At 37.8% G+C, this 24,533-nt stretch overlaps 1 protein-coding gene across 1 annotated transcript; it reads right to left on the bottom strand.

Annotated features, from left to right (window-relative positions):
* Positions 1-6,382: 6,382 nt before the first annotated feature.
* LOC112454440 (serine protease nudel) lies at positions 6,383-18,501 on the bottom strand. The gene is made up of 25 exons (XM_025015829.1): positions 18,395-18,501; positions 18,171-18,293; positions 17,758-17,937; positions 16,444-17,616; positions 15,321-15,968; positions 14,888-15,097; positions 13,523-13,686; positions 12,945-13,072; positions 12,334-12,813; positions 11,905-12,203; positions 11,516-11,660; positions 11,300-11,439; positions 10,962-11,216; positions 10,714-10,873; positions 10,198-10,367; positions 10,020-10,133; positions 9,759-9,945; positions 9,261-9,593; positions 8,891-9,079; positions 8,661-8,808; positions 8,392-8,557; positions 8,068-8,247; positions 7,364-7,601; positions 7,117-7,233; positions 6,383-6,995 (listed from the first exon to the last, which is right to left on the bottom strand). Coding segments are annotated over exons 1-25 (6,243 nt in total). The 5' UTR covers positions 18,396-18,501; the 3' UTR covers positions 6,383-6,700.
* Between the last annotated feature and the right edge of the window lie 6,032 nt (positions 18,502-24,533).

Raw genomic sequence — 24,533 nt, forward strand, 5'->3', positions numbered from 1 at the left:
AACCGTTCGACGTGTGTCCAGGCTGACGCTCAGGTGTAGTCGTGTTAACGTTCGTATCGCCTCGGCCGTGTACGCGGCAAGCTTCTCCTCGCCTCGCCATGCTTCGCCTCGCGCGGCGTGTCCTACAAAACTTGTGGCGAATTAACATCGAAGCATTTACGACGACCTCTTTATCCGCTAGTACACGTACTCGCGCGTACGCGTACGTCGCGCCGCGCCGCGCCGTGCCGCGTGCGCGTATGCCGGTTTCACCGATACGAGGGACGTCGAACGGCGAATGAGATGCATAGCTGCATTCCACGCGCGGTTGCGGCCGATCCGATCGTCGGCCGACCATCACGGATATTGCAGGCACTAAGAAGTGTATCACTCTTTTTCTTCGAGCGAATTGTTCGGTTGCATAGTAGAAGTCGGAATGATATTCTTGAAACCGCGAGTCGCTCGTCAGAAACGGATATTGAAATTTTTTCAATCTGTTTCCACGCACAGAATTCAATTCTGTCACTTTCTGAGAACCGAATAAAGTTTCCTTTTTACAGAGAGAATATATTTGTCACAAGAAATGAGAAGAAGTTTTTTAAAGATATAGTTTCTCACGTTTTATCGAATATGAAAATTGTTCGCGACTCAATACAAGAAGTTCAACCGAAAGGAAACTGAACGAAAAATTCTGCAAAGCGTATAGAGAAATGGAAATGCGCAAAATCGATGGTTATAGTAGACGGACGTGCTCGCATTAGTGTATATGTATTATATACAGTCCCTCCGCCTTGAACTTGAACGTTACACGAACGATCGCGGAATAGCAATCGCATTCGTAACGCTTCCTCGTTCGATTCGAGCATTCTTACGAAACTGCATTTCGCGTCCATCTGGGATGTTCGCTGACACGATTTTACGACCGCGGCCGGCGCGGCCACACACCGTATCATACCACCCGGAGCACAGAGCACGGAGCGGTTAAAACCGTGCCGCCGATAATCGCTATTTTATTGCCTCGCGGTTATTTTTATCGCGTAGAACGGTTTTGCAGCTGTCGAGAGAATCGCCGGTATCCTGGCGCGCTTGCACCCGCCTTAATTAACGCCTCAATATCGCGCTCAATGAATATTTATTCGGCAGACTCGATTCGCAAGTTCGCGCAGTCAGTCGTACAATTTTATTTCTCTCTTTCTCTCTTTCTTCTCTATATATAAGATGAATTATTATCTTACACAACTAAAACTGTGGCATTAATTATTGAGTACGTTTATTGAATTGCCTAAGAACTATTATGGAAAACGTCGTTTGCGAAATTATAGGGAAGTTAGCAATTAATTTAAGAAATCTCTTCATACCACAAATAACCGTACAAGAAATACCTCTTTTGTTTTGTTTTTATATAAATATAAACTGTAACATGTAGATAAATGTACATAAAATATACGTAGCCGCAAACTATTAAGCTATCCTATATGACATTAATATCATCAGTAATTTTTAGGTCATTTTTAAAGAAAAAAATTATTTAAATTGAGGAAATTTAAAATCTAGAAAAGAATTGGAATTTAATTTTTTTAAACGCACAACGACCAATAGAATCAAATAAAATATTTCGTCAGGAATTCGGAACGATTGCAGCTGATTGCATTCGACGAGAATAAAATTGCATGATATTTCAGAGTGAGTTTTCGTGTTTACTGTAACTGTATAGCCCGAAGGCGCGTCGCGAATTCCTCCCTGTCGCTCGCGGCGGACGCATTCTGAATTTTCGATTGGCGAAGTTTACGGTACAGTAGCGCGCATGGGAGTAGGTGACAATGACGATGCCGAAAAGACGATGCCATAAGTATGCGAAGGAGAATCGACGAAGCAGGGCCGTAGACAGTCCACGACCGGCAGGAAGCTGCCAGATGTAACGGTACCAGAGCGCGGCTACTCCGCTCGCGGACGTCGCTTCGCGCCGCCGATATCGTCGTCGTCACGTTGTCGATAAATATAGAGAGGAGTTCAGAGTTTGTCGTGGTACACTCCCCGAGTGCCGTATCAACCATCTCGGCGAACACGATGGCAAACAGGACGGAGAGGAAGATGAGGCGTGTGCTCTCGGTTTATTGAGAAACCGAACTCCATATGTAACCTGCACCGAGAATTTCCCAAAACGAAATTGTTATAAATTAATGCGTTCCGGCATTGAAAGTTTAAGGATGTGTTAAGTATCACGGAATTGAATTTACGATGACCTCGTTACGCTCGCATTTTTGGGTCTGTACGCTCGGCTAATTATCACCAAGGTTTCTCCGGGGTCAATATTAACTCACTCCGCTGAAATTCGTATATGCGGCGAGGTCAATATTAACTCGCTCCGTTGAAATTCGTAATATGCGACGCGCAATTGTCGCAGAAGATTCGAGGTCGGACACGCGACTCGTAGATGAACGGACGGGAGTCTTGAATTATCCAGTTTAGTTACGGACGAAATTTATTGATTTATACGATTAGCCCTCAGTAGTCACATCTCTTTTTTGAACATTTTTAAAAATATTTTTTTGAACATAGTGCCACTAAAAAAGTTAATTTTTTTATAATGAGAATACATTCTACAATGTTTAAACTTAATTCTAGAATTTTTTGCGATCCACTTAAAGCGTTAGTTTTTGAACAGCATGCAGTTGTTTGAAAATTGATTGGGGTCACTTTGACCACCGAGGGTTAAAATCAGAATTATCTGTTTTGATAATATCTCCAATATTTTGATTTAGTTAATTACTTATTATTTGTTAAATTTATAACTATTTGCTCTTACTTTGATGTCTGTCGAAGAATCGTTCGCGATTTAGAATGGTTATACCGACTGTTTTATAGCTTATCTTATCGGAATAAATCTACAAAGCGAATCCGGTGTCCCGTTAACCATTGTTGACACTAAAAATCGCACGATTAGTAATCCAACGATAAGACTCGTACGGCTGATTACCATTTCCCAGTGTCTCACCATTAACGGCCACTTTATCGACTTCTATGGAAATTACAGTTACAAACGTTTAAGATGATAACGCGGTTGAAGATTTTTATTTCACACGCCTGGATTTGCATGTTTCAATCGTCCGCTATTGTTTAAACCTCATTAATGACGTCGACGTGACAATTAATAGAAGAGAATAGTAATATGGTAACCGTATAATTATTTTTAATCTGTGATATCCTACATATAACCGCTTAATATAGCACAATTTATTTTTAAGCTCTACCGCATGATGATGTTCCACGCGATGAATCGACATTGAAGATGGTGTTTTAACAGCGCGTAATTACACGAGAATTATTCCTCGCCTCGCATCACGCGTAAGGTCGTCATCGCTTAATAAATTTCTCGAGGATCAATGCTTCTCGGACGGACAGGGACTTCCTCGATCCTGGGATGATTCATGTCGCGCGTAACGCAGGTACAATGCCAGGCTCGGAATGCAAGCGGGACAGAGTGGGCTCATCAAGGATACGAGCTACCACCGCGCGACGTAATGTGGGTAATACGTAATGAGGACTTTACACATTCTTGAACGTTGACCGCTTTGGCGCTTTCTCTGCTCATCTCTCTCGCGCTCGCTGCCGGGAAAGATTTCTCTACGCTCGTGTTCTCGCTTCAATCCTTTCTCCCAGCGCCTCAGCGTCCTGCCTGCGCGTTGAGTCCAGTTCAGCGCGCGAGACGGACCACAGGTAATTCACACCGAAACGATCATTAGTTCAGGCACTCTCAACCTGTGCGCATCGCGCCACTTTCTGCCTGTATCCTCGTTGCAGAATAAATGTGTTAACAATTACATAAAAGTTATACCAGCCAAATGTAATGCATCATTTAATTGAGCAAGCTGCTTTGCCGTTAAACAGAAGTTATGCAAAATATTGAATAAATTATATAGATATTTTGCATGATTAAAATATGTACATACTTTTATGAGGAACGTCCTTTGGATTCCTCTTTTCCTGAATTCCTTTGTCGACATTTCGCAGAAACGAAAAAAGCGATTGTGATACGCGGAGAATTCCCTCTATGGAGAATTCGCCATTCGGTTTTAAAGATTGGCCGCAATCTAGCCTGAATCCGGCTTTGCCTTTTACGTTGCATTATAACGCTCATACACTTGTACACGCCGCGTTTCGCGTGAACGTGCAAAAGACGCGTTCGCGCACACAGTAGCACAGGGGAATGAAGAACCTTAGGCGGTGGAAGCGGCCAACGGTACACCGCGGAATGAAATTATACGTAGTGTACCCCGGTGTTGATTACATAATCAATGTCTCGTCGGCAACGGATCGCCGAGGAAAAGCTCCGGGTCGCTCATTGTCAGCCATGCTTGTAGTCGCTTATTAAAAAAGGAAAAGACGTAATATCGAGGTCAACACGCGGAGGAAGGAAAATTAAATTGGATAAAAATCACGACGGAAAAAATATACGAGATATCGCAAGGGAAAGGAAAACGAGGAACGCAAAGGGCCTTAAATCAGTTTACAGAGGGATGGTTAAAAAAAAACAAAAGATCTAATCTCGTTTTGCCTTCTTACGCGGCTACATCATAAATGCAGCGAATTCATCGTGATCACTGAGCGGTTATACATATATTCATGATCGCACCGACACATTCCGCCGCGAGCTCCCGGTTAGTATGGAGCAATCGATAAGGCACAGCATCCGGCGTGTAAAAAGTACGTGCCTCGCGTGCTTGGTTGCGTGAGTTAATAAGCGATGTGAATGACTTAAAGGTATTTAACCGCGTTAAATAATGTTTCGTGAGCGCGCTAGAAACTCAGTTTTTACCTGTGTTGGTTACATCAAAATACATAATTTTCCTTATATTCCTCGCGATCGGATAGTAAAGTCTTAGATCATCTGAAAATATACGGTACTATAAGAGTTTCAAGAAATAAATTTATTTTGATACGAAGTAAGTATATAACGTGAACATAAAACCCGTAAAAAATGTTTAATCATTTTGTTTACCAACTAAGTTAAATTAATAAGGTGATTAGATATGTTAATTAGAGCGTGAATCTGTTCGTGAATCATATCGGAAAGTATATGGAAAGTGCATATCGAAAGTACGCGTATCAATACGATCGAATCGTCAGTAACGCGTAACTTTCTACAAATGATATCGAAAACATATTATTTTATTTTGAACCTGACAGAGAGAACGGATAAAGCAACAATTTATGACATGTTTATGAAATAAGAAATATTCGCGTTAATATAGATCATAAGTAGCACATACGAAAGAAAAAACGTGCAAGTTTAATATATACCACGCCGGCGCCGCGATAGGATGCAGTAGATGGACGCACGCGGAGAAAAAATAGCCATTATTTTCATATTCCCCTCGTTTTCGCTCGAAAGAACCAGGAAAGGAGTTTCCGCGTGTGGCTGTTGTTAGGGACTCTACACCGCAATGCCGTTCGACGTACAATCGGACGGTAAGCTTTTAAGGTAAAAAGCGGTATGTAAAGTATAGTAATTGAGAAGAATGCTACGGCAAATGCAAGCAGCAAAAAATACAAATAATGTATTGATACCAATAAAAAAAAATCATAATTTTATATTTTATATATCCATTATATAAAATTTGCTGGAAATTCGTGCTACCATCAATTGTTCGAAAAAAAATTTTATAATAATTTACTTCTCTTTTTCTGTAATATATTTTTTATTTACTCTCATTGTCAGATAAAATATGTATATTATTTTTTCTTTGACGTATAAAATATTTTCTTGTACACTATATTCAATATAAATGCAAGAGTCACTTATGAAACTAGTGGTATTCAAGGGAGCTAAATTGATAACGTTAATTAACCTTTAGCTCGCTCCAGGTGGTCTTCATCGAACGAAGTCAATATGCAAAACTGCCGGAACGATGGAAAACGGACGGACGAGGAATCGCTTCGGAGAAGAAGAAGGGGCAGATGGAATGTATAGCGAATGGGGTCGCTGCTGTTGAAGGCAAACGACTGCGCCCCTGGCTCCTCCTGGCAAGTTGCCTTCGAATGCCACGAAACCACGGAAAACGGTATCCATTCACATTCCCGGAGTGACTAATTCGCACTGTCTCCTACGTGACGCACGTGCACGTGCTCGAAGCGATCACGTATCGCGGTATCGGGAAATTCTATTCAACGCTATCATATTTCTTGAATGTATTTCATTACGTGATTATCTGATTCCATTGTCTGTCAAACAGCGAATTCTAAGAATGTATATTTCATTTAATACAGTTTGCTCATTAATATATTTAATATATTATGTAAAATATATTTGCAGGGAGTGTTAAATTTTGCAAACAATTTTACGTTATGTTAGTAGATAACAATTAAAACGATGAAACTACAAATACAAATTATAGCGAATATCTCTCTCTTTTAATGCAGATTTATTTGACGTTTTATCAAAAGTACAAACAAAGAATAATGAACTTATTTATTCGATTAGAAAAGAATTATTTCTAACGTAATTGATTTGCTTTGCTCGAATATTGTAGCTTTTATGCTACAACTAAATAAATTAATCTCTTAAAACAATTATATAAAACTTAATGATACTTCGTGTGTCTTTCACATTAACTTTCAAGATAAAAAAGATCTTTTACATTCGATTGTCATACCGTGAATAAGATGTAGAGATGAAATTATTATAACGTGATTGCTTAAAATTTGTAAACAATACATTTCACTAATTGCACTTGACAAAAAGACGGTAGCAGGGTCTCTCCGGTTGGACCAAATTTATGAGCGGTTTATCGTCACGCATAGTTATCCACGTGTCCGAATTTAATCGTATCATGTAGAAATCATCGCGAGATGGAACAATAGGTTCGAGAGTTTGATACTCGTAATTGATCGTTCCGTTTGTGTAGCCGTTTTTTCGGCACACGTTTACTGCCTCCTCTTGTGACATTACTACTGACGGATAACACAGAGTGTGCCATACTCCGTAGGATCGTTGCACCACCTCGCCTGCAGCAAATCTGTGAAGCAATTTAAAAAAAACGTGTTAACTTTATTTAGTCAACATTTAACAATTGTGATGTACCTATTATCCGTGACATACAACAATTATGGCGCAGCTCATTTCAATTAAATTCTCACCTGTTATCTGCAGTTTTTTGCACCTTTTTGCATTCCGTCTCGTCTTCTCCGTTCGGACAATCATTGTCGCCGTCGCACACGAAATCTCGCGAGATGCAGCTAACATTTTTGCTGTCTCTGCGCATAACGTTTACATATAATTATTGATTGTAATAATTTTTACAAGAATTCTCATTTATTCAACAATACTTTTTAAAGTGTTAGAGATATAAGAAATGTTTTATGTTGTTAGAATTATCAATCTTACGTGTTGCATTTGAAATTAGTTTCGATGCAATGACACGCTTCCGGCGACTCGTCGGTTTTATCGAGACAATGTCGCACCCCGTCGCACAATCGTTCTGGCTTAGTCAGTTTTAAATATTCAGCGCAGCTGCATCTTACAGGTTCATCCGTTCCATCCGAGCAATCCACTTTACCGTCGCAAAATGCACTTTTCGAGACACACTCGCCGTTTTTGCACCGTAACTCCGACTTTGCACATTCTACACAAAAAAATGCATATTAATACATTCGCAGCCGCTGACAAAATTTTACATTAATTTAAGATCTATAATAGCTAATTGCCGCTGACGTAATTTTACATTTTATATTTATTTATAGAAAAGCAGATGACTTTATGATTCGTATTTATGATTACTGCAGCTATCTAACAATAAATTGATTTCAAATTTATCAAAATGAGCATTTGAACGGAATTAAAAATAATTCTGATCCAAAAATGAAACAAATTTGCACACGGCTCCCAGTTTTTAAAGTCGCACGCTAGAATCGCCGGCAGCGAGAAAATGAGCTCGCGCACAAGAACGAATAAATTTACAATTAGTTAAAAATTAATCTAATGGATCTGACTTTATAATTCTATTAAACTTTTAATTCAGATTTTAAGTTAATCTAATGTAAATTACAATTTTAAATTAATTTCATAAATTGTTCACTAAAATTACTTACTGCGGTTGGACTCGTCTTTTCTTCTCGTCTGTTGCACTTGTAGACACATTGCATTTTTCTCGTCCGCACCGTCTCGGCAATCCGCTACACCGTCGCATACTTGATTCCAAGGGACGCATCGTCCGATATTGCACCGAACACCATCACACGTGGCTTCAACTGTTGGTTGTGGCTCTTTCTCTGTAGTACCATAGTAAGAAAATTAAATCACCCTAGATTGTTTCATTTTTTCGCATAAAAATACAACATTTGACGTAAAATTAATTACATTAAAAAATTAATAGTATAAAAATTGATGTCTTTACAGGTATGACCTAAATTTACCTAAAGCTTGCGTAAGATAGGCATGGATGTAATCGATGCTCGTCAAGTTTTGTGTGCTTTGGAAGCTGCACGGGCCATCGTTTTCGTGAAATACAGCCGCGGGATACCATCCTTTCTCGCTGCGACAAAATACCGTTCCGCTCCAATTCGAAGAAGTTCCATTGGTCTAAACGCGTACAAAAGATAAAGTCGAAATCCAATAGCGATGCATCTTTTACGTAATTAATAGAAATAATCATAGTTTGAGCTACTATAATGGAGCTACTCACCGGGCATTTGATACCTAAAGCTTCGACGAAACAACGATAGCACTTGTCGCAATTTTCAAGGATCGGTTGGAGAAAAATTGATTGCGTTAGATGTTCGTTGTCCGTACCGATTGCCACGCATAAATCGTCCTTCTCCGGTGGATATATTCTGCGAAAATTCGACAAATAGCCATGTAAAAGGAAGAAAATATATGTATATGTGATAACGGATGAATAATCAATATACACACTTCTTCTCTAGGAACAACGGCTGCACGTAACGGGTAAAGTTCACCGCAGTTTTTAAGTGAAGCAACGAGATGTCTGTTCTTTTCACGTCCCTGATCTCGTCAACGACCGAGATCTGTTGATGAGGCCCGTCTACGTAGAGGAACGAGCGACTTTGGCCGAGCAGAACTGTTGTATAATTCACTGATAATCTGCAATTTATTCTTCGTTACGCATCTCTTTATCGATATTTGATCGATAAAATTTGATGAAGAACGATCGTAAGAATAACTAAACGGTTCGTCAAATTTTACACAATCTGCGCTCTGCAAATGCACCGGATAGGCATTTTTGAGATAAGGAAGAATTTCGGAGAAAACGGGATTCACTTACCTGACAGCTTCCGTGCAACTCGAATCGGCCAGGAGCCAGTCTGATTCCAGGAGTAAGGCCGAGCAGTGATAACGGCCGTCGACGAAGATGGCCGCCAGCCACGGCCACAGGTAGGTATGGCTTCCGGTTTTCGGATCGACGGCCAGATGCGAGTCGGCGCTGCTGCTTAAAACCGGTCTGCAGCGAAACTGTAGCGCCGTACACGTCTCGCCTCCCTCACTCCCTGCCACCGGCGAAGGTTCGTAACCCGTCGTGCCGTTGGCCCACCTTCGCGAGAACCTCGTTTCCAGCACCGTTTTATTCACAACGATCTCACCCGACGACTGCAAACTCCTGCGTACAATTAACGCGCACGCAAACGCAATTAAATATTTTGCAGTTAATATTTTTTGAACAAAATACTATCGAGCAGCGATAAGTGTTGTATTTAGAAAATTGAGCGTGAATATAAATGTCAGACTTTTACCGAATCGTTGAACATTTAAGAGTCAAACTTACATAAATCCGAGATATTTGCACAAGTTTCCTCCAATTATCGACATTTTAGTGCTATTCTTCAGTATATCTGGCTGAGGACATTCTACATGCCACGTCTCGTTGTAGTATCTACTAAGCAAACCTTCTATGTTCAAAACCGGTCGATTATCGCTATCCATATTCACGTATTCCCCGTTAGTCAATGCAACTGAAAGAAGGAAATGGCAATTTTGATGCCGCTTAACGGTCTTTTAGACACGAGAACACGAATCGTATACTCACGGCAATCAACTTCGTCCTCCCTTAGAGGGCAGTCGAAATTTCCATCACATTTCTTTACCATCGGGATGCAACCCTTGCTCCTGCTGCAATAAAACTCGTCATCCTCGCATATACCTGAAACGATCATTTTGTTAGATAAGCGAAACCAAATACGGTGAAATTACGTAAGATCGAATACCGCAATCTTTCTCGTCCGTTTCGTCGTCGCAATCTAGATGTCCGTCGCAAATCGCTGTGGGTTGGAAATTTAACAGGTAATCTCTGCAGGTACAGTCCTCTTCATCGGTGCCGTCCTCGCAATCCAAGTGCTTATCGCATTTTTTGTTGATCATTATGGTTTGAATCAGGCTGTAAATGAGACGAACATTGGCTCAAAAGTCTTAATTTATGTTATTAAATACTTTAAATTATACCCCAGAAAGAACGGTTTTGCTAAAAGTATCTAAAAATTTAGCTAGATACAGATCTGAAAATAACTTTGTTGCACCATCAAAATAATTATGCAGAACACTCAAACTGATTGCTAAAACTGATTGCTGATGTAAAAACTTTTTATAGCATTATCATCATATTTCAGCGACCTACTATACTTATTTTGATGGTGCAACAAAATTATTTTCGAATCTGTAAATCCAGCTAAATTTTTAAATACTTCAGCAAAACCGTTCTTTCCCTGTAATATTTTGTAACTTACCTTTTGCAGGTGAACGTTAATCTAACGCTCGACATCGTTATTTTAGGCGTTGTGGTATAAGTATCAGTGATGTTTGAATTTTCGTCACTGTAAGTCTGCGTTTCTGTCTGATAGAAGAAATAGGAAGAAGTAGAAATAGGAATTGTTTCCGTGCTCACTTCTGTAACATAAAATTCCGCGTCATTTCCAATTATTTTATTAAAAATCCGAGGCTTGTCACAATTATGAAAGAGCTTGGCATAATTTACTATTTTTTTCTGTGGCATCACTGGATGTTTCGTTTGCTTGCGGTTTCACAGATGTATTATTAGAATCCGATTCCCTGTATCTTTCATTAATTTGCAGAATTTCACATCCGATTTCATCCTCTCCGTCTAAACAATGTACAATCCTGTCGCAATGATTCTCTTTCGGCAAACACTTTCCCATCATGCTCGATTGGCAGCTAAATCCCGGACACGAATCCAAAGGTTTACCTCCATAAGGAGATGTCTCTTGAGTATCTGCAAAATAATATGTTTTAAGTAATAAAAGCAAGCTTAAAAAAAAATGTATATAACATTTTTTAATTTTTTAAAAGACTTACCTAAAATTACAAATGTTTGCAGAATCCAATCTATGTAGTAACTCACTTTCATGTAAACACCGGGCTCATTCGGACGTCCGCATCCGTCACCATGGCTGATTAGGCCTGCCGCATACCACTGCGACGCTAAATTTGGATTTCTGTGCAAGGAGGCTTTTTGTAATAACAGTCGTAAAATTCACAGATTCTCAGTGTTTTCTTCCTGTTAATTGTTACCTGCACATCAAGGGACCACCGCTATCGCCCTGACAGGCATCGCGGCCGCCTTGAGGATATCCTGCGCAGATCGTGGCATTGTTCTGATCGGACAAATATTTACACGATGACAAAATCGGCACTTCCACTTCTCGCAAATGATCCGCTAAAACGAAATTTTAATTTTAAATAAAGAAGCAGGCCGTATCTTGTTTTCGAAATATTTCCTTGAATAAAATATCTGGTTTGTTCATTTTCCATCAGAAAATACTGGTTGAATCTACCAGAATCTGGATTTTTTTTCAGTGTTATATTGCGCTCTTTAGAATATTTTGTATTATATGCGCGAAATTAATACATGTAGATTGTTCTTATTACTGCTCCGGTTACTAAAGAAAAGTCTAGCTTACGATCTGGCCCATCTTCTCTTATGGCTCCCCATCCAACAGCAACGCATACGGATTGTGGCGACGGACCTTCTCTCCATGCAAGACCCGCGGTATTCAATGCTGGTAAGCAGACCTGGCGGACCCATCGATTGAAAAGAAGAGGTTTGTCCAATACGATCATTGCAATGTCGTTCTGCATCTGTTCTTTTACAAAGCCGGGATGTATAATCACGTGTTTCGCCCTTCTCCACTGCGTCGTCAGTGAAAATGATAACCGTCTGAGTATACCAGCTTGTATTTCGTAATAATGTCCCTCATATCTGAAAATTATTAGCAAACACACATTTTAAATCGATAGAAAGGATATTTGCGTTCGAGAAATATGATAATTCGTTGTCGCTTGTAATATATATTGTCGTACAGCTGAGTTGTTTTTGAAAACGCCCTTACCCATACATGCAGTGACCTGCGGTGAGTATGTGAACTTCAGTGAGGATAACACCGCCGCAATGAAAATTACCATCCCTGTAAATGGCGACCAGGAAGGGCCAAGCTTTGGGCTGACTCGCTCGGCCGCCGACTACTCGCAATTGCGACCCGACAATAGTATCATTCTGATCTTGCATCTTTTCCTCGGACATCGATTGACTAGCGTTCAACAGCCCCAGTGTCTCCCGGTAGAGCTTATTAAATTCCGAGGCCGATTGTTCCTTTGCGTGTCTTCTGTAATTGTTCTTCGTCGTGTTGAAGACGGGGGAGAAGTTTTGACGCGGGAGGGCTTTGGTGCCGCAAGGCAACGGCGGACACTTGACGAATACCGCTGTACCCTGACACGACATCATCTTTATATTATTATTATCGGTTACTATCACGTAAGGATCTTGAAAGGTGTTCTCAGGCACATGAACGGTTTGTATTTTCGGCATCGTTCTGCAAAGACATATCAAATTAATAACGGTTTGCGAAATTTCCTAACTCGGAGATTTAATAAATTTTATTATCAGCAAAAATTTTCAAGTGCACGACTTATATACGTGTATTATAAACGATCGATGACATACGTTAGTGGATGACCAATTTCCGACGCGCAAGCATCCACTGCCCAAGTGAGTGTTTTGGAGCAAACGGGATACCATTGTCCTCGTACGTTCTTATGCAGATACCCTTGAGTATAACCAACCGTAAATATCTACAAACAAAACAATACACATTAAAAGATAAATTGGAAAATGTTATATATAAATTATTAATACGAGAAATATAATACAATCGTGTGTTATGATATACAATTAAATTAGATTAAATTAAATCGCCATTTACGGTCCGAGCTTAGATCTTGGTAGCCCAATTATTATACTTTTTTTTTATATTACACATATCTCTTCCAACATTAGTAAACTAGCGCGCCCATTAGATTTGTCAGACTTACAACACAGTTGCCGTTGGAGTAAAATCCCCTTCCTTCCCGTAATTAAATCGATTTACAAAAAAATATATGTATAATAATTGGGCTACCAAGATCCAAGATCCAAGATTGTAAATGGCAATTTAATTGAATCTAATTATAAATTATGATAAATATTATTATAAATACTATGAATTTCAATAATAAGTAAATGTATAAATATTCTGCTCTTACATCGTTTGGACCCACGTGTGTTTCTAGAAGTATATTGCAGTCAAGTTCGTCCTTTCCGTTAGAGCATTGCTGTACCCCGTCGCAACGTTGCAAAAGTGATACGCAATTGTCTCTGTTATAACGTCTGTCCCAGTCGTCGCAATTGAAAGAGTCTAATGGGCATCCTAGAAATTAAGCATTTATCACATAAATTTGTTGAGAATAGATTTTGAAAGTGTCTGCTGCAAATTTTGTCGATAGAATGTCAGCAGAAATATAATGCAATATAAATCTGTTAACAGAATATAATAGCAGATTTCCTACAGAAACTGAGCAAAATCTGCCGTTTCGTAACCATGATGTATATATCCCATTTAAATGGAATTATTTATTATCCATTTAATAGAAATATTTATTTAAATGGAATAGTTTACAGAATGACAGATTCTGTTTGGTTTCTGACAATTTGCTGTCAGATTACATCGGCAGATTTTACCAGCAAAAAATAACGTGTTTAATGTGGACACAGATAATAAATTTGTTGTAAAAAAAGACTTACACGTAAACGTACAAAAAGATTTAAAAGAAATGTACGCTATTAAATTTTCCTGGTAATTAAACTGCCAATCTGTTATCATTCTACAGGTACCGGGAAAATTTAATAGCATACATTTCTTTTAAATCTTTTTGTACGTTTACGTGTAAGTCTTTTTTTTTTGTCATGATAAGTTTATATTTCGTAAAAACCGCTTGCGATGAAGAAAAGTTTCGTGGATAAAGTAGCTTTCGTAAATTTGACCAGTATTTAGCGTCATCTGGTGGACAATCATAATAATATTTAAAAATAATATTATATTTATAACTATTATTTTTTAACAATGCAGTTACGGCTAAACACAATTCTCTTTATTAATTCTTCATTAGAGTTCTTGTTTCATTCAAGATAAGGGAAGAAATGCTCAGCTGGTTACCTAGATTTCTACTATGTCACATATATTCCACTCATAAAAAAGCCGTGTAAAAGGTTTTATGAGCATCTGTCATCACATATTTTGGCAATTTTGTATATCAAGAGGTTAATGGTGTAATGTAATATAGTATAATATTAGAGTTAAATTAAAAAAAAAGCGCGTAGCACGCGTCAGTGTAATGTTTAATCTTTTTTTTTTAAAGTTACGTAATGCTAAAAATTAACAATATTACTAATTCAGTAAATTTTTAAACAAATTTTTTAAACAAATTATATAAAAATGTAATTATATAAAAATGTAAATGTGCACATAAAAAATATTGAATGCAAACAACATCCGAACAGAATCGAGTTGTCTTTTATTTTATTTAAATTGTGTATATAAAAAAAGTTTTAACGAAACATATGTTTTTTACCAAAACAACCGAGTTCATCCTCTCCATGTGGACAATCGAAATAACCATCGCAAAGCCGATCACGCGATATTCGATCTCTGCAGGAGCACTTTGTCTCGTCGCTGGCATCGGTGCAATCGACACGGCCGTCGCACCATTTCACCTTTGGGACGCAGTTCAGATTATCGCATTGATGATAATTTATAGGACATCTGTTGAACGTGGAAGACTCTAAAACAATTATCACGCCGTTAAAGATGACATTCTAATTTACTTTCTCAGAAAATTTTGTCTCAATTTAAACTTTATACGTTCTTTAAAGTATGATAAAAAGGAGAACATGATAGATAAGATAATTAAGATAGATAAGATTAGAATATGTTAAAAAGAGAAATGATAGATAAGATAATTGGAAAGAATCTTTCGCGCAGAAAATCTGCGAAACTTTGCTTACGTGGGTTATTTCGTGTGATAACACCGTACTTCTGAGGTGATTTTTCTGATTCTTTTGGAAGATCTTTCGCTTCGTCGGCAGAACGGTCAGATTGCGACGTGCCAGGGATCGGCGGGAAGCGAATGGTTGGCAATGATATGTAACCGCAAAAATACGGCATGTTTGCAATTGGCTGCTGGGACATCGCGGTTGGTTGCTGATTCAGCGAGAAGGCCGGTGCGTGGTTCGACATGGCACTCATGGCAGGTCCCGTGGGACCGACGTCTTGCCGCGGTTGAGCCAGATTACCGACGTAGTTTAATCTTGGCATAAACTGCACTGTGTTCGCCTGCACCTGCATATAATTTGGCGACGAGGAGCCTTGATTAGGTGGATTTAGGAACGGGAAGCCGCGACTTTGCGCGGAGGAGGTGGGACCTGGGTAAAACGCTGATACTGGAGATAATGGCGTGTTGGAGGATTGTCCGGGATACTGGCCAAAGAAGCAAACCGGATGCGGTATTGTCCACATCGTTGGTGTCGGTTGCAGCTGCTGAAAGGATTTCGTGCTCTCTGTGGTTACCGGAATCGATTTGCCGTTGTCCTTTTGAAATTGGTCAGCCGACATGAACTGTTCGTAATCGCGCTGATTTTCCATCGACTTCGATCCTGCAAAGCATATATTCCTTTCTTAAGAATTTCATTATTATTTCGTGAAAATGGTAGATTGGTAGAAGTCTAGCAGTCTGGAAAAAACTTAGTACTTCGTTTTTTATTTACGAATTAGATTAGAACTTTCTTCGTAGGTATTTCATTTCAAGTCATATCAAGCGAGTTTTACGTTATATAGGATGAATATCCCAATACTTCCAGCTTACGCAATCTTAGGGATGCAAGTCACAATAAAATTGAATTTCTGTGCGTTCACTCATTACAAATATTTTTTGATAAACTTTAAAAAGAAAATATCAAAATAAGTGGCGGAGCAAAGAAGAATCGGCGGAAAAAAAACACAAGGGAGGAGCCCACACAGCTTAAAGAAGCACATCCGTAGCATAAATATTGGTACAAGAAGCGAGCTCTCCCCGTCACGATTTAATTATTTCGCGACTTCCTCTTCTTCGTATTCTTCCCGACCACATACCGTTCGTCAGTGTAGCTGATCGATTTTCCAGGTGTCCCTCGAACGAAGGACGCACCGAAGAATGCATCGTGCCACCGCCGTCGATTCTGATCACGTCGTTTCCCGTCGGCACACTCGTCACGTTTTCAGTAATCTGCGTCGTAAGATCGATGGCGGTATTCTCGTATGTCGGTATTCTCGTTTCGGTCGTTCCTATCGAATCAGTCGCGATTGTGGTTTTCCTAGATTGTTCATCTCCCGTAATAGCGTTGTATTGCGTCCTCATGCTACTCGACTCCGTCGTAAACCACGACTTCGCGTTCGTGACATCTTTGCTCTCGGTTGCCACACGGTGTGGTTCGTCGATTTTCGGCGCGGCAGAAACGATTTCGTCGTTTTGATTTTTTGTCACGCGCGAATCGTTTGCCGCTGGATTACTATCCGACTGTTTGTCGTTAATGCCCGAATTGTTAATGTCAATGTCGCTCACGTCTATTCGTCGGCTTCCATTGTAATCTGTCTGATGTATTGACATAGTAGTGATTTCCGGCGTACTGGTACTCGTCGATGATTGATTCATGACGTTTTGTGATGAATTGTTCGTAACTGAGTTTGTCTCCACTGGCGGCTGAATTTTTGCCGCTTCCGTCTGATTAATTTCCGTCCGTTTTGTGCCGTTTTCAGCCTGTCCGTTATCCAGCAGCTTGATAATGGCCGGGCCAAAATCGCTCGAGTGATTTTGCTCGGCGTAATCATGCGGGAAATATCGATCTTTCGATTGTGGCGCGTGATCCACGTCGTTTTCATCCGCGTTGTTTAACAACTCCTTGCAATCGAGACATTTCCGGATATCTGTGGGTAATGATTTTTCCGGAAACTTAATGCTGAGAGCCTCAAGATAGCTTTGCACCGTTTTCAACAGCATCTCGCATTGTTTCGCCTTCAGATCACAATCTCTTCTTCTGCGAGATACTACCTCCCGCTTGGAACGCGTGTCGGCGTCTCCCCCATTTATCGTTGGAAATGCGTCGCTTTCTGCAACTTGCGTTATCTGGCTGGTAAGCTCCGTTTGATCGTTGAAAGATGGGTCTCCATCGATCACTTTTCCCGCCCGGGATTTCAACAATGATCTTCTGCCGAGAGGGAAGCCTAGCCTGATCACTCGCTCCAAGCGTGTTTCCGGTTGAATGCGAACTGAAAGAATCACGGTGGAAGAGATGATTTTTCGAGGACATCGGCTGGAAATTGACGATCGCGAGAGCGATCAAGAGCAAATTTCTCAGGAAAAATAATACGCGTAATATTTACTCTACGTACGTTATAATATTTACTAACCTGAAGCTTCACGAGCGTCATGTCCGGACAGTATGGAAAACGTAAGATTAATAATTGTCAAAAAAAGTGTAATCAATAAGATTAAAATTGCTCCAGTCAGAAGAATACGTTTGTGGCTTGCGTAAAATTTCGAGTGATTGTCCCCGCCCGACTTCGTCTTGCATTTGTTGGATGTTATACCTAAAATTGTGACCAATATTCATTTTAAAATTTTATAGATAGATAATAAAACAATATTTGCAATATAGCATTACTGAGCTTATTAATGCAAAATGAATACTGTAATACAATATATTCTCTCCATGATTTTTTAATTCATTATTAATATATTCTTCACAATTTTCAATGAGAAACTGATGACATATAACTGAATCTATATTTTTCAAATATTAATTTTCAAGTAATAGACTTACCTGTATTTCGAATCCTCGAATCCGTCAACACAACGCAACATGGTGAATCGATTGGAACATCAACCATTTGCGAAGGCGAACCTTTATCGACGTGCAGTTTATTCGATTTATCCAAAAGACGCACTAGTCATTAAAAAAATTAAACAAAACGGAATTAATCCAAAGATCAGACTTAATTAAATTGCACTAAACCTCGAATGACGCGATGAAATTAAAAGACTTACTTTCGATTAATCTCTAAGTTGTTTGTTGCGATCGTCTCATACAAAATTCCTGGCTTTATTCCGATCTTCACGTGGGATTAGATCGGCAACGACTAACCCAGGATTTGATGGGCAGAATGATTCTTCGCAACGGCGCGTCAGCGAAAATATGCTGACAGCTTATGTCGTCTCCTGTTACGTTCGTGCGAATGAACCCTTTTACACGCGTTTCAACAAGTGTCGTTGTCGCAACGCTTGCAAAAATCTGTGAATGGAATTCTTGGCTTCCACCGCAAAATCGGACTCAAATATTTTTTTATGCTGACTTCATCAGCAAGTATAAAACACGAGAATTGATTGACCTGTTATTGTATGTACATACAAACTTAAGAACTCAAGTTCCTGCGTTTCGTGTATTTCTCGTACGTTCAAGAGAAACTTGAATACAACGTTCGTGATTAATGACTCTCATCTTCGAGTGGGGAATTTTTCCTTGAGAACTCTGAACCTGAATGAGAATTAAACTATTACTTTTTAATGTGGAAAGTTTCATAGCTTACACAGTTATTTCTGTCTACCAGAAAAATGGAATAAAATGCCGGATAATATCTTTTCTTGAGCGAGAAAATCAAGAGACACGCGGTAGTGCGGTCTCGCGCCAAGTATATGCGCGAAGCGAGACCGCACCGTGATTCTTTTACGCGACGCGACGAGTTGCGAGTACCCGAGATTTTGAGATCTCGATAATGACTGAACGGATCGAGTTCTGAGTAGACTCAATCGATAGCTTGAGATTGAATTATGTAATAAAAGTATTTTTATTCTTTCGCTATTAATTCGAACAGAGCACCCGGTAAAGATTAATTTGAACAAGATATTTTCTAAATCTCATAGAGTGGTTTTGCTACTAATATATTAGAGTGATTGCGCTAGTCACTTCAAAACAGAGAGTTGTCACTCTAATTTGAATAAATGCGGGCACTCATAAGGTAGAAGTGAATTTTTCAAATTTTAGAGCGGCTATACTCTACAGGAGTGATGCGATCTCACTCTGAAGCTATAGTGAATCACGATTCACTAAAGATCGACTGATAAATGACTCTAACAGAGTAAAAGTTTCCTCAAAATTGTAGAGTGACATAGTTTACTCTTATAAATACTGATCTTCATTTAAATGGAGTGCGATTTCACTCCAATTTATATTGCAATTTTACTCTTTCTTCATCAATTTTCACTTTTCGTTACACTTACATTTCACTCGTTTTGAGTGATATTGATATTTCACTCTTCGACTTTTAGAGAGTAAAAAATCTTTTTTGAAAAAGGAGTTAATATATTTTTACCTTTTAATAGTAAATGAATAGAAAATTGTATATGCACATGCTTTTATTGTATAAGTAAGAATGCATTTATAAAAGTAGAATAATAAATATATAAAATAAATAAAATTATCAAAATAATAAAATGTATTTTGTTTTTTTACTAAGAAATATATATTTCTTTCTCTATTATTCCATTTTTATTTATTTTGATACTTTTATATTTATATTTATTGTTCTAATTTTAGAAATAGGTATTATTTCTAAGGAGATAAGATATCACTTTATGAAAAGAACAGATCATAAGAAATTAAATTTTTTATCAATGCACATACGTGATAAGAACTATTTCAATTATCTTCATCACAAGGCATCTAAAAAGTCGAAATGTCATGAGAAAAACGCAAACATTAAGGCTGCAACTACAAAACAATCACATTCTCTGAAATATTGATTAAATAAGTTTATATATATGCAGCTCATGATATTGCGCTACAAATTAGCTGCGAATCGATTGCTGCAAAGTGGCAATAACATGCCGTTATTAAAACAGTTCTCGTATTTAGAAGTCTTCGCAGTTCCACAATACATTTTCACTTCTTATTTAACAACTTTCATTTGTAAACAAATTGCTAGGATTGCATAATTTTATGTAAATTGCCAGCGATAACGGCTAATATATTAGCATTAAAAACCAACTAGTATTTTTAAACACGGAAGAAAAGGAAAGATGGATGCAATAATCGGCTGAAAGTTTTGAGATGATGCATGTGTAAAATAAGGAAACCGGTGGGAATAATCCCGGTTGTGAATCATAACGGTTCATTCGGAAATAAGAATAGTATTTTCAGTGTAATGCGATATTTCGCATCATCGGGTTGCGATTATTGCGTGTAACGCATTGGCATACAATGTGCAAAGCTGTCATTTATTAAAAACATTGGAAAGTCAGAGCGATGCTTTTTTCCTGCGGCAAAAAAGAAACGCGATACTTCCTGAAATCTGCGTAAGGGAAAAGACTGAAAGTAATTTTTTTTAATATTAAATCGTCACAATTATATCGTTTCTTACTCTCATATTAATTAAAACCAGTTTCTAGATCCAGTATTTAAATCTCTATGTATATATCATTTTTAACAAGTCATATCGCATATGAAATACCTTATACTTATCTCGAGAAAGCAGTTTTCAGTTTTCTACCGCTTTTATGAAGTAAACATCTTTTGAACTCTTTCCGTCTCTGAACTTCTACATTTAAACGAGGATTATAAGAAAGCTTTTTACTTTCCTGCAATTTACTGGGATTATTGAATTTCTTTATAGTGTATCCTGCTCTTTAAGGATTTATTTAAAATTTTTTGACACAAAATTAAATTGCAAGCAAATAACAAATTCTCCATTAGTTCTCATGACAAGTTTCAAAATAATATGACATATTTCCGATATCAAATTCCGATCAATTAAGACTATTTTATTTTTGTATTACGACTGTTCAATCATTTTAGCAAGAGACAGTCGATGATTCGATTAGTATTACTCTTTCGCGCACTGTCGATACATCAGACCAGCATTTTGTTACGCTGAAATTGTTTGAGCTATATTGTAGAGACGATAATTGCACAATCCGCTTCGTTTTACTTTCTCCTTTACGGCGAGTACCCGAGTCGCCGCGGATCGATGAAAGTGACAGTCCGTGTTCCGACGTTACGCCTAGAGTACACGATTGTTCCGACGTATCGATTTTATTTATTTGGTGCTGCTCTCACGATTGATTTGATCACATAATAATTGAACGAAAAGAGGATAAATTCTTAATAAGCAATTGTCGTTGACTTATTTGTGCCGCGATATTCGTGCATGCTACGACAAATTGATTTGCGCGGAAATTGAAAAGTTTTAAAAGTTACATCAATGCCTCGCTCGTACAGTTTAATTGTCAATTACAATCACATCATCGAAAAGACATTAGTACACAATTAATCAAAGCAAATTAATTAAAGCTGTAATTAAATGGGAAAACGTTGACGCAACGTTTCTAAATTGACAAGTGCGCTGAGAGTTCACATTTCTCTGATACTATTAGAATAAATAGTTTTTATTACATGTTTTATTAATTAATAAATATAATTTATTTATGTATGTGCAACAAAGTTTTGTAATTGTAAATATGTAAGAAATTATTGATTTTTTTCCTTTCAAGCATTGAGATTGTACGCATATACGATGACATCTGAATATTTTGTACGTATATGCGTCATCTTATAAATTTGTTATAATATACCGCGATAAAGGTTTTGCAAGAAGCTCATTTTTCAAACAAGATCTTAAAAAGAACAGGATGCTAGTCTTCCGCAAGCCAGACGACGGGAGAGAAATTTTTTTGAGATGACTACCATCTATCACGCTAAATCCAGACTCCATAAGAAAACGTCTTTAATGTCATTTGTAAGTATTTATTTATGAGTTTATACACAGTTAACGATTCGAATTGAATAATATATTTTTCTTCATGATTATGTAAATGTAAATATAAATTTTTTAAAGATTGCAAAAACACGAAAAGTTTACGTGTTTACCGTTACACTCGATTGATTAATTTAAATTTACGTTTGCGGCTCGGACTTTATATCGAAGATTGCTGTTACCCGTGAGTATTTTTGAGAAATCATGGGAAAGATAGCTGGAAAAATAATGCTACGAACTGGTATGCACGCTCGTATCGGAGTCAAGGGAAACCGGAGCGTTCAGTGTACTCTGCTCTTTTTACACTCTGTGCACAACCATTTGCATTCGTATCATCGACTATTTAAAAGTTGCCCTCTCGTTGACGATATTTTCTCCTTATATATTCTCTCACACTTGACTGTTCACCGAGAGAGATGTTTAAATACACTTCGCGAGAGCTTATATAAAGCCAAACATTTGAATGCATTTTTGCCTCTGAGAAAATATAGTCTGCCACGAACAGTAAGTTTGTGTCGCTTGAAATATCGTCGTTCTAAATCCCAGAATTTTTTCAGAAATTTGCGTATATTATTTTTTGCAATTTCTATATAGTGTGATTTGCTTTACATAATAATTTGTACACACGCCTGTGCGAGTAAAAATTATGATATTATAGAGATAATAAAAGCGTTTTATTATTTAAGCATTATTTCATAAGCGTTTTGTATTTTATTATTTATTTATCTCTTTTCAAATATTACTGGAATATAACAAGCGCGTGCTACGCGTGTGCCATATAATTTTTGATATTATGTGTACTTTTGCCAAGAACAAATATACATATTCAGAAATATGAGTTTACACGTACTTATTTTTTAATGCATGTATAATAATTAAATTTTTATTATTAAACATTTTATTATAATAATTTTATTATAAAATTAATCTACACAGAACATTGAATATCAATTTTCTTTAAAAAAGTACTGAAAAATGTTTATAGAGGAATGATTAATCATTTTTATTGTATTATGTCCCTGAAAAACTGAACAATTGTAAACAATTGTAAACTATTTTATGTAGCTATACTATGTAGCTTTCTTCATCATAAAAATATTAATATAAATATATATCTAGCTTCTATCAGCACTGTAGGTAGCAAATCACATGCTCAAACAGGTCTCACGCGCGCGGCAACAAGTCAAGCTAAGCGTGTCTTGATATGAGCCAACATACCCCATCCTACATACGTTTTATTTCAGTTATTTTATATTACAATAAATTACTGTTGTTAGTTAAAATAACATGTCGTATAGTAACAGAAACTTTTCTTTTAACTAATGATACGTCACTTTGATTTACTTCTCAAACTGAAGAACATTAATACGATATTTTGAAACGCTCGAAAATTTACTTGCCACCTCTTGAATCAGAGTTTTCTCTTTTTCTATTGTAATACTTGTCTGATTAAAATAGAACTTTAGGAAAAGTACCTATGTCATATACGAGATATTTTGTGATAACTTTTCCATTGTTTTTTTCGCTATAAATACATAAACGGAACGCATTGCCAACTTGCCTCTTGTGCCAACGAGCCCCGGTCTCCCCTATTACTTAACATAATCTAAAGGATTTTAAAACACAAAGATCCTTTTATGTTAATTACTTATATATTAACTCAGATATCTATTTACATTTTACGTACCTTCTTAAAAATAAATTAAATGATTGATAGATTAGGAAATACTGAGAAAGATAAGATCAATATGTGTTAATCCCAGATATTAATGTGACATGTGATCAATCAGTAATACGAAAGACTTAATTTAAAGCTCTTAAATTAACTCGATTATCTCATCGTTACATCTCGGGAACTTTTATAATTCAGCTTATAATTGAATCTAACTTCAATCGCTCTACATCGCTTTATCAGAACTCATTCGTACTCGAATAATAACCTGGAATGACATATGTGGAATAATCTGTTGTCCTTATACGTGACACGAAAGCTGGTTTTTCTCTCTCAAAGCGAAATTCTACTGGGTTGATTGGATGAGTTTATGAATTCAAATCGACATTCTTCTGTCAACATTCTGACTGTGACGTGGTGATTCTCTGGCAATTGTTCAACTATTGACCTATGCATGTATACATTGTGTCAAGGCGAGAAGAAGAGAGAAAACGAAAGACGCAGAGGTGCGGAGCCGATTGTGAGAAAGAAACTAGATGCATGCGTATGTGTGTGTGTGTGTGTGTGCGTGTGCGTATGTGTATGTGTGCCTGCGGTGTGAGAATAGCCGTGGAATCGTTTCCGTTTCCCCTTCTTCTCATCGCCGACCATGTGAGTCCCAACGTTGGGTTTGGTTTGGTATCCGAACAGAGTCTCTCCGTGGTGA

Source organism: Temnothorax curvispinosus, unplaced genomic scaffold (genome assembly GCF_003070985.1).
Source record: "Temnothorax curvispinosus isolate PA1 unplaced genomic scaffold, ASM307098v1 QBEX01005075.1, whole genome shotgun sequence".
NCBI lineage: Eukaryota > Metazoa > Arthropoda > Insecta > Hymenoptera > Formicidae > Temnothorax > Temnothorax curvispinosus.

Bases quoted from the DNA above. Each gene is read 5' to 3' on its own strand.
- LOC112454440 (XM_025015829.1), bottom strand. The intron at 17,938-18,170 runs GTAAGTCTATTA...TCACAATTTTAG, and splicing joins TTCGAGGATTCGAAATACAG to GTATAACATCCAACAAATGC. The intron at 9,080-9,260 runs GTAAGTGAATCC...AATAAATTGCAG, and splicing joins AGTTGCACGGAAGCTGTCAG to ATTATCAGTGAATTATACAA.